General features: G+C 42.9%; 2 protein-coding genes across 7 annotated transcripts in view; one reads left to right on the top strand and one right to left on the bottom strand.

The window, feature by feature from the left end:
* The first annotated feature begins 333 nt into the window (after positions 1-333).
* On the top strand, positions 334-3,662 carry hadh (hydroxyacyl-CoA dehydrogenase). The gene is made up of 8 exons (XM_004065897.4): positions 334-498; positions 1,089-1,217; positions 1,295-1,452; positions 1,943-2,069; positions 2,146-2,235; positions 3,054-3,126; positions 3,206-3,322; positions 3,405-3,662. Exons 1-8 carry the CDS (start codon positions 382-384, stop codon positions 3,521-3,523), a joined length of 930 nt encoding a protein of 309 aa, XP_004065945.1. The 5' UTR covers positions 334-381; the 3' UTR covers positions 3,524-3,662.
* Positions 3,663-5,652: 1,990 nt separating this feature from the next.
* lef1 (lymphoid enhancer binding factor 1) overlaps positions 5,653-12,709 on the bottom strand; it is a 39,750-nt gene continuing 32,693 nt past the window's right edge. For all 6 annotated transcript variants that reach the window (XM_011476176.3, XM_011476197.3, XM_011476166.3 and 3 more), the window contains one exon: positions 5,653-7,039. In XM_011476176.3, coding sequence (XP_011474478.1) covers positions 6,960-7,039 — 80 coding nt within the window. In that variant the 3' untranslated portion in view covers positions 5,653-6,959. The remainder of the gene's footprint in view (positions 7,040-12,709) is intronic.

Genomic DNA, 12,709 nt, shown 5'->3' on the forward strand with positions numbered 1-12,709 from the left:
TTTTTGATTTGTGGGTTTGTGAAATCATTGTTTTTTTAATGTGGCTAAGCGTTAAAGCTTTATGCAAACAAAAAATGTCAAACACTTTCGTACGGAATGCACGTAAAAATTAAAAATAAGCTGTTTTTTCCTGTTTGTCTTTTGAGGGCCACCAATTGATCAATTTTCATACACTAATAATATAACAATGGCTTTGTTTTAATCAGTAAAAGCAGAAACGTCTAAATGTATTTTAATGATAAATTTCCTCACGGTCAAATTCTGCACCAGACCAGTAGGTGGCAGCATTGTATCCCAAAAAAAGCAGCGAGGAGAAGGAGGCTCAATTAATTTGCGTGATGACGTCATCGCTGTCCGCGTCCTTCTTGGTCCGAGGGAAACATGGCTTTCTTCACTCATCAGATCAGAAGAGGTTTCTCTTCCTCGATTATCAAGAACGGCGTCATTAAAAATGTTACGATTATCGGAGGGGGACAGATGGGGGCCGGGATTGCTCAAGTGAGTTTTATCGTTATGGTGGACATTTTGGAGACGTCTCCAGGGCTTGAGTGGGCTGCTGGTTGGTTGGACCCGTGGTTGTGTTTAGCACATTTAAGACTTTCATAAAAATATTTAAAATGTGCCAAATAAACTTTGTTTTATACACCTAAAAATGTGGAACTCCGTGCATACATTCGGATGTTGACCAATTTTCCGAATTTGCACTTTGCAGACCGTTAACGAGTCAAAATAATTATTAAAATACCACTTTTGTCAAAGGTTTCTTATAGAAATTAAGTATAGTGCACGTAGAATTGGATGAATCCTTAATATATGTACCTGGGACACTACCTAGGTCACTGGGACAAAGGTCAAGCTCACTGTTGTTACGTCATTACGTTCAATTTATTCAAAGAGGTTATTTCAGTCAGCCTCTACATCAGGAACTGAAATGAAGTTGTTTTTTCTTTGTTTCTGGTTCAGTGTTAGGATATGTTTTATTTCAGTTCCTTGAGTCACCAATACGCCTTTAAAAACAATCTAAGAAACTGTCTATGAAGATCGTCTGACTGGTTTTTGGAAGATCCTAAGTGGTTTCTGTGTTAAAGGTCGCCGCTTCAACCGGCCACACTGTGACTCTGGTGGACACTTCGGAAGACATCCTGAAGAAGTCGAGAAAGGGGATCGAAGGAAGTCTCAAAAGAGTCGTGAAGAAGAAGTTTGCAGACAAGCCAGAGGTGAAACACCGCCAGATTATCAGCAGCACTAAGTGTGTCGCAGGGTAACTGAAGTACGTCTGCTTTTTCCCCCCCAGGCAGGCGAGGAATTCATCCAGAACGTCCTGCAGAACGTGTCCATCTCTACAGACGCTGGAGCTTCGGTTCAGGCTGCAGATCTCCTGTTGGAAGCTATAGTGGAAAATCTAAAAGTCAAGCAGGACCTTTTCGGTCACCTGGATAAGCTGGCACCAGCGTAAGCTCTGCCTCCCGGCTCTCTGTGTGTCTAATCAGTTGCATTGTCTCATCCCCACCAGAGGCAGACCTGTTTAATCAACATCTGGACGAGTCTCTTTAACATTTTTGAACTCCTACGTATAGTTAAAAGTATAATAATGCACAACACCAAAATTGTCTAACTTAAAATTTGATTTGTTTTACATTTACATTGAGAGAAATCTGAAAGATGACCTCATTGCTCATTTACAGCATAATAGATCATACAAGAGGCCAAATGTCATCATGAAATAAATGATAAAAGTAAGACCTAGACATTGCTTTTCAGGGTACTGTTGACCAAAATGGGTGGTGGTAGTGTCATAATGTGGCTGTCAGTAGGCCAAGCATCCCAGACTGAATAATAAAGCAACTTTTAGAAACTGGAAGTTTTAAGCTATGGCTAATTCAAACAAAAGAATTTATCAAACCGTACCATTTCCGGTGTGCCATTACTGTACTTCCTGTAGGAACACCATCTTTGCCAGCAACACCTCCTCCCTCCCGATCACCGACATCGCCAGCTCCACCAGCAGGCTGGACAGATTTGGCGGCCTTCACTTTTTTAACCCCGTCCCCATGATGAAGCTGGTGGAGGTGGGCTCCGTTCCTGTTGGCTTTTTATTTGTTTTCTTTGAGATTAAAGAAGCATTCACGTGTTGGTCCCTGTCAGGTTGTTGGAACGTCAACCACCAGCCAAGAGACGTTTGATTCCCTCCTGAACTTCAGCAAGGCGCTTGGAAAAACGCCGGTGTCGTGCAAGGTGAGCTGCTGCTGTGCGAGACGCACATTCAGGAACGATGCAACCCAGAAGAAGCAAAACATGTTACATGTTTTGTGATGGGATCAGGCTGGATCCAGTCAATGTGAAGTCTAGTCCAACAATTCTGAAGTTTGTTTGCAGCATCAGTTCTTTCCAGGAGTTTGTGCTACAGCTATGCTCAATAACAGCTAGATTTTGTTTAATGTCAACACCTCCTTCCTAATCATCAGAATATAAAAGCTGATTTATTTTTGTCCCCCCCCCCCTATAAATCTGAGTCTTTCTGACTGTTTGAAACTGGAGGAAAAATCTAGAAGTTCAGTCCTGCAGTCATTGAGAATTATAAATATGCCCAAATAAAATGATGTTTCTGGGCATGCACCTTATTTATCTTTATTTAAACATGACCTTTGTGTCACTCAGATCTTTTTCTTTTTTCTCTCTTCAGTTTGTCTACATGCTTCTTTTTTAACCGATCAAAGTTTTTCCTTTTTTATGAAGTGTGTAGCTTAATGGCTCTAAAGGAAAAGCTGATGCCTTGCTTTTTTTGGATTTGGCCCTCTGGTGGTTCAGTGAATATTTCCTCCTGTTGTTGGTGATTCCTCTGTAATAAGTATATTAAATAAAAGTAGAGCAGCAGCGTCAAAAACAAAGCATTTCAATAGATGATCATTTTTTTCTGAATTCGGCACATTGTGCTGTTTCTGGATAGCCTGAAGCAAAAACTGGAGACGAATGTGGGAAAATTATTCCATTTAAAGACATTTTGAGGCTCTTCCATGTAAAGATCTAGAGCTAACACCGTTTCTCTTCTTCAGGATACACCCGGATTCATCGTGAACCGTCTGTTAGTCCCTTACATGATGGAGGCTCTCCGGTTGCATGAGAGAGGTGCGTTCGGATCTAGTGTTTTTTCTTCTATAAATGTAAATTATTTGTACATTTTGAGCTGCCCCCCCCCCCCCTGTAGGTCACGGATCCAAAGAGGACATTGATATTGCCATGAAACTGGGTGCCGGTTACCCCATGGGCCCCTTTGAGCTCTGTGACTACGTAGGCCTGGATACAGTGAAGTTCATCATAGATGGTGAGTACTGAAGGCAGGTTTTTGTGGTGATGAAAAGAGTCTGGTTTTAGTTGAAAGTACTTCCCACCTCTTTGGCTTCCAGGTTGGAGTGCAAAGGATCCCCACAACCCCCTCTTCGCCTCCAGTGAGTTACTCAACAAGCTGGTGGCTGAGGGCAAATACGGCAAAAAGACAGGAGAAGGGTTCTACAAGTACAAGTGATGTGACGAGGCTGAGCGGTTCTCTCTGTGAGAACAAGCAGAGATCTTTAGAGTCAAAAGACTGTTAGGAGATTCACACTAAGAAGTGCCTGGGGTTTCTGTTTGGTTCTCTCACTGACATGTTCATGTCTGAATAAAACTAATGTGGAAAAATAATGCTGTTTTTGTTCCTTGATGATTAAGAAAGTGCTCATGTTTGCATTATCAGATGATTTTGTGGAGACAAACACTCCAAACTGAAACAATCAGTAAAACTGCTGAATTTGATTTGATTTTTTAACCCTTGTGCTATCTTAGATGACCCCACCCTTACATTGACGTGTTCTCCCTACCATGACAAAGGTGGATAAAGGTGGAAAGATTTCATGTAATCCATGGACACCAGTGAAGATCACAAATCATTGAAGAAAAAAGGTTCAGAGCTCTGTCTAGTGGGTCTAGATGACCCAACACCCAATGTTAAAGTCCCTAGGATAGCACAAGGGTTAAGAGGCTGAACTCACACACGCCATGATTTAAAGCACATGTACGACTGTTTTTTTTTTTTTTTTTGCATAAAAGACAAACAAAATAAATGCGAAAAAAAAGAAGAAACTTGATCATTAAAAAAAAAATATTAAAATGTAATTGTCTTCCAAAACACTGGGGATCAGTGTCTTATTTTCCCAATATATTTTCTTACTTTTCTACCTGCTTGTTTCTTTGAAGATTCGTTTCAAAAAGATTGTTTTTGGAAGAATTCTCGTTGGCTCTGCCTGAGTTTCTGCACTTTTTCACCCAAACCTGGACACTCATTCTAATTTCAGTAGAAGCTACTGAAAGAGCTCTTCTAGAAAATTGAAGCAATCTGAAAATCACATGTAAAGGGACCGTTTCTATTTCTAACCTAGTAGCCTATTAAAATTATAAAACTCAAATTTAACCTGGACGGCCTGTTCTTTCAATTTTCATGGACAGATAGATAAATGGATAGATAGATTTTTACATTTCAACTATTTCTGTCTTTGATCTCTCAGTTGTAATGTGCTCTATAAACACAGATAGACAGAAATGGATGAAATCACATTTTAGTCTGCATCTGCACAGTCTCAGCTCTTCTCTTCTGGATCTGAACTACAAATTTTGAAAATACAGACATTTTTTTAAAGTTCAATTAAACATAAAGGTGGAATATAAATGAATTTTGTTACAGGAAGAGCTGCATTCGCAAACACTTAAAGTACTATAAAGTATAACCTACTTTCCCCAGTTTTTCAAAATAAGAGTGGGATGAGGCTGTTTTCTTTCGCTATAGTAAAATGGGACTGGGGGGGGGGGTAATCAAAGTTACTGGTTTAGTGTATTATTAAATGGTCATTAACCCTTGTGCTATCCTAGGCACTTTAAGATTGGGAGTTTGGTCATCTAGACCCACTAGACAGTGCTCTGAACCTTTTTTCTTCAATGATTTGTGATCTTCACTGGTGTCCATGGATTACATGAAATCTTTCCACCTTTATCCACCTTTGTCATGGTAGGGAGAACACGCCAATGTAAGGGTGGGGTCATCTAAGGTAGCACAAGGGTTAAAGGGTGGGGGTCGTCTAAGATAGCACAAGGGTTAACAGAGTAAACATCAACCTCATTGTCTCGTTCTTTTTCTGATTTTCCCTTAATGCATGTAAAGTTTACTTCTGTACTTTCCCTTTACAGAGTTTGACTAACAGTGTTCATGTGTTCTCATTTTTGATCAAATCAGAGCTAAAAGCCAATAGAACCTTTCTATATGTATTTTTTACCATCCTCTATATTCAGATTTTAACATGAGCTCTTCCACTGCCTTCTGATCTCCAAACACAAGGTGGTGCTGTTTCACCAGACTGTGCTTCAGACTGTCTATAAATAGAATGTTCTTTTGATCTCAGCTCTTTAATCATCACACTTCCAACGTGCAGTCACTATGTGAAAGAATGTTCATTTTCTGAGCAAGAAAAAAAACACAAATCTGATCTTTTTTCAATGCACAGGGATGAATTTAAAAAAAAAAGGTCAAACGTTAAGCCTTGTGGGGATAAGTTTAAACATTTTGAAGGTTTTCATAAACGCAAGAATCAAAAAAACAAACAAAACAAAACTCAACAAAGACACACAGACTGTAAAATGTGGCACATTTAGCTCTGGCCTTTTCCACCACACAAAGCAATCCTGTGAGCCAAAGGTGCCTTTTTATTTTTCTTTAAAAAAACAGAACAAAACAAAGCATGTTGAAAACATTCAAATATGACCACTTGGGAAGCAAAATGCCAAACCAAGATGACAGTGACCCAAAAAATAATAATAATATTAATAGAAAAAAAGGAAATCATCAAGTAATACTAAAATAGAGTGTTCAACGCAAAATATTACAGAGATGTTTGCATGGAATAAACAACATAGCTAAAGACCACACTATTAGCTACCAGAGAGAGAAGACAAAGGTCCATCGCAGTAAAAGAAAGACTGTCAAGTGCTGGGGTAAATATATATATCTGCATCATGTTTTAGATTAGAACAATAAAATATAGGCTTCTGGAGCTGTGGCTCCTGCCTTTGTCCTAATGTAGCCTGCAAAAATACCAAGAAAGTTGACGTGTCCCGACAGTTTGAAAAAGTACACATACTGAAGAATTATTTAAATCTGAGCAAGACTCGAGGTCACTATTTGTTACAAATAGTTATCAAAAGAAGCCTTAAGTTTCAATTTCTGCAAGACATTACAACAAGAAAAAATGGCTTTCCTGTGTTCAAAGCTTATTTTCATATATACCACTATATAAAAAAAACATTTAAAAAAAAGGAAGTCACTAAAATATACACCAAGAAATTGAAACAAGGATACAAAATAAAAGCATTCAAAAGAAGGAAATGATAATCAGTCTAAGATGATGTTTTTTTTTTGCACCAACTTGGTCAGCAGATAAGAAGTAATTCCTCCATCTTCCTTAGTGCAGTCTGAAAAAAAAGAGGTGTTTGGTCGGTGGGTGAGGGGGGGGACCCCCAAATGGTCTTCTAAATCCAGTGAGAGAAGGTGGGGAGGGTGCTGGGGGAGTGAATATCAGCCTAGTAAACTATACAAAAGGAAAAAGGTGTCGAATAACTTAGAATAACTTAGTGACAGGTGTGGGGAGTGAGTTGGGGGTGCGAGTTGTGCGCACATCACAATTGCTGCTGTTTTTTTCAGTGCAGTGCCTCGGGTAGCCGTGAAGCTGACATTGAAAGGAAACACGGCGCTGCTTCTACAAATTCATGATTGTCTCGTTCAGTTCAGTGTCTGCAGCAGCGCCTTTTCCGGATGGGGACAGAGACATTTGACAGATGGTGGTGGTGGGTGTGGGTGTGCTAGAGGGTGGGGGTTTCGAGGGGTTCCTCTGAGGACCGGAGGCTTCATTCTGGAGATTTGAAGGGGGTCTTTGTGGGATCTAGCAGGCCTCCATCTCTAGCAGAGGGCCCGTAGCTGCTGCCTTTGCTTTGCATGTGGAGAAACCGTTCCGCTTTCCTCCTGCAAAGACAAGATCCTAACAGGTTAAAAACCGCCGGACTGAATTCAAACGGAAAACTCAAAGGCATCCATTCAATCACTCATTGCTTTACAGCTCAACAGATGATAGAATGAAAGCATTTTGGAGCTCCACAGAGAGGTTAAGGGTCACTGACAGGATGTTGGCCGGTCCAGCTTTGATGTGTTCTAACATGGGGGTTGCCCTGACCCAGCTGGCAGCGCTGCAACCCTTTTCTTCCTCTCACCCTCACCCAGCTTCCTGGTTTAAGTCGGAGCTGCAGGTGGGCGATGGGGGCAAACGAGAAAAGGAAATTCTTTGTGCGGCTTTGAGCACCTGAATGTGTGCTGAGAGATCTGTGGGCTGCACTCAAGAAAGGCCTAGACGGGAGAAGTGCCAGCAGCCTGAGCGCTCCATCCACAAATCAGGATTGGAAATGTCAAGGACTTGGTCTTAAGATGAGAAGGTGTTCCTCTGGATGTATGCGAGTGGACCCAACTAAGTAGCAGCAAGGAAACAAAGAATTACTTAAAGCTGCGTGGATCCATACTTTGTGATGCGTTGAAAAAAGGAAGACTTCTGATGAACCAGATCATCAGCTTCAGCCTCAGACATGAGCAGTCACAGGCGGACCCCTGCTGTGAAATGGATGTTAGAAGTATTTTGTTGGTTGTTCTGGCATTCTGGCACGACAAACTAGTCTGACCATCCTTCAATAACCCCCCACATCAGTAGGGCGTTTAATGAAGCGTTGGGTGTGGAAATTCAAGTCAAAGAGTTTCAAAAAACTCTCAAACCGGATCGTCTATCTCAGATATCTGTTCAAAGTTGGCCTAATCACCTCTATCACTGCTCTGAAGCTACGTTCACACAGCCCACAGCAACGCACGTTCAAGTGCGTTGCCCACAGCAACGCACTTGAACGTGCGTTGCATAGACATAGAGTATGTAAGGGTTAATGGCCAACGAAGTGTGCGTTATCATTTTTTAACGCACACCGTGGAAGCCTGAACCGTCCGACACGAAGCGGAGGCTGCAAGTATTCAGGTTACTTCCGCGACGTGCGTTGAAAAGGGATAATGCATACTTTGAAGGCCATTAACCCGCTTATACCATGGTCACTTACAAAAGAAATAAATATTAACCAGTTTTTAGTCCTTAATTCTTGTTTTTTTTTCGATTTGAATCACTTTTCTCACAAAAAGCAGACTATTTGTTACGTCGCGCCGCACCACGTGACAAATAGTCCGCGTTGCGCCGCACCACCGCTGCAGTCAAGATTCGGCGATATAAATACTGATCTTTCCGATGGGTTGAATAAAGCATCAGTTCAGAGAGAAAGTTCACCTCTTACCGCTTGTTTTTGTCCAAATGATGAAGCAAAAAGTTGTTTTAAAGAAGCCGGCACAGTGATACAAAATATTTAAGCTAGGTGACCGGAACTTTTTTTTTCACTGTGCAGTTATCCTGTTGTATATCACTTTTTAACGCACACCCAGCAGCCAATCAGAATCGAGTTTTCACTCGGACCATGGTGTAAGTCAACATAAACATTGTCTATGCAGACAATGTCTATGTCTACATAAGTCTATGCAGACACGCATACGTGTGTATTTCAGACTTCATATAAGTGTATTTCAGACGTTCAAAACTCATGTTCCCACGTAGCTATACAAGTTTCTACGTACAAAATGTGCAGCCATTGAACATGCATTAAACCAATGGGGGACTTGGGTTTGGTAGTGTATGTATGTACGGTAGTGTTCTGCATGCCCAAAGGCCAAAAGCTGCTGCCGTGTGATTGGCCAAACACTTCCAACTCGTTTTCCTATTTTCAAACTAATAATGCTGTGTAGCCCTTAAACTAAGATGAATGTCACAAATGAAGCCCACTTGACCTTTCTTTCAACCCATTAGAGGCTCAGCTCACTGACTCAGCCTGGTGTTGCGTTCTGTGACGCGGCTCCACAAGCAGCCATGGCTATGATGCAGGTCAACACAAAGCTGGAAGCTTTTCTCCCAGGGCATCCTTGAAGCTCTTCCAGGTTCCTCACAGGAACGTAGTTCTTTTCCCTCCCGTGATATGGGCATGAACGACCATAACAGAGTTAGCTTCAGTTATTGACAAGCCAAGGAGAGTTATTTTAGACCCGAGCAGCATCAAAAAGAATCTGTGATCAAAGTGGAGAGGCAGAGACAGAGGTGGCTAGATGCCTCCTGCAACTAAAAAGCTGAATCTTTTTGTGAGAACGGAAAAAAAACCCAGACTATATTAGATTGCTTCTCTCTTGAGATGAAGTGAAGTGTGTTTTTGTGGGAGAGAAGTCAGCTGAGTCTCTCATTTAGAAGCATTTAGAAGTCTTAACACACCGCCCTGAATGCTTTACCACATGTGGATAAAAGGGAGCGGGACAAAGGCCACCTTGCCTGGGGAAGGCCGCCCTCTGGCTCCATGAAGAAGAAACCGAAAGGAGCGCCGCACTCCGACAAGAGAGAGACCCCCCCCACCCTCCTGTCGCTTTTATTTACCCCCGCCGCCCTCCGTCTTTTCATCCCAGGATCTCAAATTCGGCCTGCACGCCCGGCCCTGCACCCAGTTTCCTGGGGAGCTTTTTTTTTTCCTTCCCCCACCGCAGACATGAAAAGCCCCGGCCTTCCTGCCTGGGGAAGAGACCTGAGGGGGCTGCGGGCGGGTGTGAGCTGGAGTGTGTTTGTGTGCAAAAAAAAAAAAAAAAGAACGTTGGGCCGAAACAGCGGGGCTGTGTGCCTATGTGGCGATGGTTGTACGGGGCAGAAGGCCAGAGCTTCACAAGGTCCTGCCGACACAAACACTGGGATTCAGAAGCAACTTGACCCCTCACTCCTGCTCACCTCCCGCCTTCCCCTCCATGGTCTCCTTCTACATTAGAGCTCAGGAATGCTGGCGGGATTCCTTTTTTTTTTCTTCTTCCCTCTTTGGAGGAAATGAAACACTCCTCTGTTCAGAGTGGTGAGCAAAGGTTCAGTCTACTCTCCTCATTCCCCCCACAACTCCTCTATGTGACGGAGGGAGGGAGGGAGGGAGGAAGGAGTCGAGCAAGCTCTCACCCAGCTTTTGAAGTGTGGGAGGTTAAGATAACTGGCACAGCCTCTCGCGTCTCAATCGCTGCTTTCACCTCCCGGGCCAGAATCAAAGCGCTCGCAGCTGAGGCCCCCGCACGCCTTACAGCCCCTCTAACCTTCATCCTGGCAACACCATCCACCTCCTCCGCTCCCCTCATGCCCCACTCTCAGCCCCCCTTTATTTTTTCCTCGCTCTTTTTGAGCCACGAAAAAGAAGAAGAAGAAAAAAACAACGCTGCCAACAAATGTCTAAAAATAAGTGGAGGTGTGTGCAGCACACTCCTGACTTTCCTGCTGAGGGTGAGGTGGGGGTGCTGGAGACAAATAATGCAAAAAGGGAGGAAAAGTGGGAAAAGCAATGTGTCATTAAAGGAAAACATCAATAAATTGTATAAGACTGAATAGTTACCTAAATAAATGAACTATAACTACACCGCTCCATCTGAGCTGTGAGATACAAACTCCTTCTAAAGCTTGGTGAACAATCAGTGAGATGAATGAAGCTTCCCCATTTGCCATTTTTAGGTTCTTGACTATTTGAATCAGCCTATTTGAAAAAAGGTTTCTACATGTAAACCTTGTTTCATGGAGCATTTACAGACAATAAGTAGCTTTAATGCTGAAGGGGTTTACATAGTTAAATCTCTGCAGTGCCCAAGGACAAGTTTACTTCATTACTGCAGAACCAACCACAGCAGAAAAACTGTGGTGCAAACAAAAAAACCCCACTTGTGCTGAGTTCTATCCAACAACTAAATTATCAGCATTGCTGAGCAGAACAGTTAAGCCTGGTGTTCATGGGCACTGCATTTTTGTTTTTGAATAGTTTGGCCGGGGGTGCGACTTATATGTGATTTTAATTTTTGTTTTTAATAACAACAACCGCTAGAGGGCGCTGCAAGTGTGTGTTTCAGTGTATATATTATATGAAGTGATATATTAGTGTTGTTGACGTGTTAGCATGTTCTTTATGCCACGGTTAACTGAATAATTGTTCATATATACTAGATGCTAATATACTAGATTCTTTCTATGTTTCATGAAGCTAATAATCATCTTCTATTCCATTATTAGGATTTACCTTTCAAGGTGAAATGTCAATTTTTGCTCCTGTATTTTGTTAAATAATTTTCTCCCAAAAGTGTAACTTATACTCCATTGAGACTTATATAATTATGCATTTTGTCACTGATAGGAATGAGTCGTTCTGGAGAATAATTACGGTACAACAGCCCACATTTGGTGACTCCTTCTCAAAGGCACCTGCAGTCGGTAGGTCACAGCAGTCCCGCCTTTAGAGACGAAAGGGAGAAATCAGACAGAAACGCCTTTTTTTCTTCATTTAAATCCCCTTGAAAGAGTTTGAAATGTGAGCATCGTCAGCACTTTCTTCAGCTCCCAGATGTTTGGCTCTTGAATTCTATCTGTCAGTCAAAAAGAAGATCCCACCAGAGAATTTTGTGGGGTTCAAGGAACCCTGGTAAGACTTAAGCAGAAGAAAAAGGAGAGGTAAGGTCTTTTTTCCATAGTAGGGAAGGGTGAGGTTTGGTTGTGGTCAAAAGAGGGGGAATGGGGCTGGGGAGTCACCAGCCCAAAACCTCAAGCATGCGTGGGTGAGACTAGGGGAGCACAGGGGAGTGTGGGAGGATGGGGGGGGGGGGATTGGAAAGAGCCGTCTCCCACATCTGAAGCAGCGTCACTGGGGGCCCGGGCAGCTAGAGTCTGGCCCTGTGCCCCCGCACGGCTCAGTCTGAGCCACTGCAGGCGGGAGGACGTCGGGAGGGAGGGCTGCGGCACATTCAAAGAGACTTTAACCGCTGCGGTCTCGCTTCAAAAAGCTCCTGCTGCCATGCATATCCTGGATCAGAGCGGAGGAGGGAGGCGGGAAGCACAACAGTGAGGAAAAATGGGGAGGAAAAGAGGCAGAAAATGAGAGGAAGAAGAAAAGCGAATTCAGGTTTGCCTCTCAACAATAACAAATCCCATCCCTTCACCTCTAGAGTCATCTTCCTTCCTGCAACTGCACTACCTGCAGATTCAGATCTGGAGAGGGCAGCGTTTTAGAAGGTCGTGAATTTCCTCCTCTGGAAAGACTGCAGTGAGGAGGGGTTTGGGGCGGGGGTGGGTGGGTAAGAGACTGAGTGAAAGACAGGAAGTGGTGAAGACATCACAAATAGCCATGACACTGGACCCTCATACTGTTACTGCAGCTGGTCCAAACCACAACACAATGGGGCTGTGACTCAATCAAAACAAATTCTGCACCCCAGTCTAAACAACTGGAGCACCCGCTCCGCATTTCCTCCAGCGCAAACAGATTTGGAAGAGAGCTATGCCCCCCACCCCCCTTCTCTTTCCCTTGTAGTGTCAAATAAGGTTGTCGGGGCAGAGACTGAGCCAGTACTCTAGAGGTCAGAGGAGGGAGAGAACATTTCCCACTCCGTGTAACATTAACTGAGGTATTACTCAAGTTTAAGCCCAAATTTCAACCTCTTACCCGTAAAAGCCCCCCCCCCCAAAAAAAAATTCAGGATTTTTTTTCTCCTTTCTTTCTTGGTGAAGTAGTTTTA

The sequence above is a fragment of the Oryzias latipes genome, chromosome 1, assembly GCF_002234675.1.
Source record: "Oryzias latipes chromosome 1, ASM223467v1".
Lineage (NCBI taxonomy): Eukaryota > Metazoa > Chordata > Actinopteri > Beloniformes > Adrianichthyidae > Oryzias > Oryzias latipes.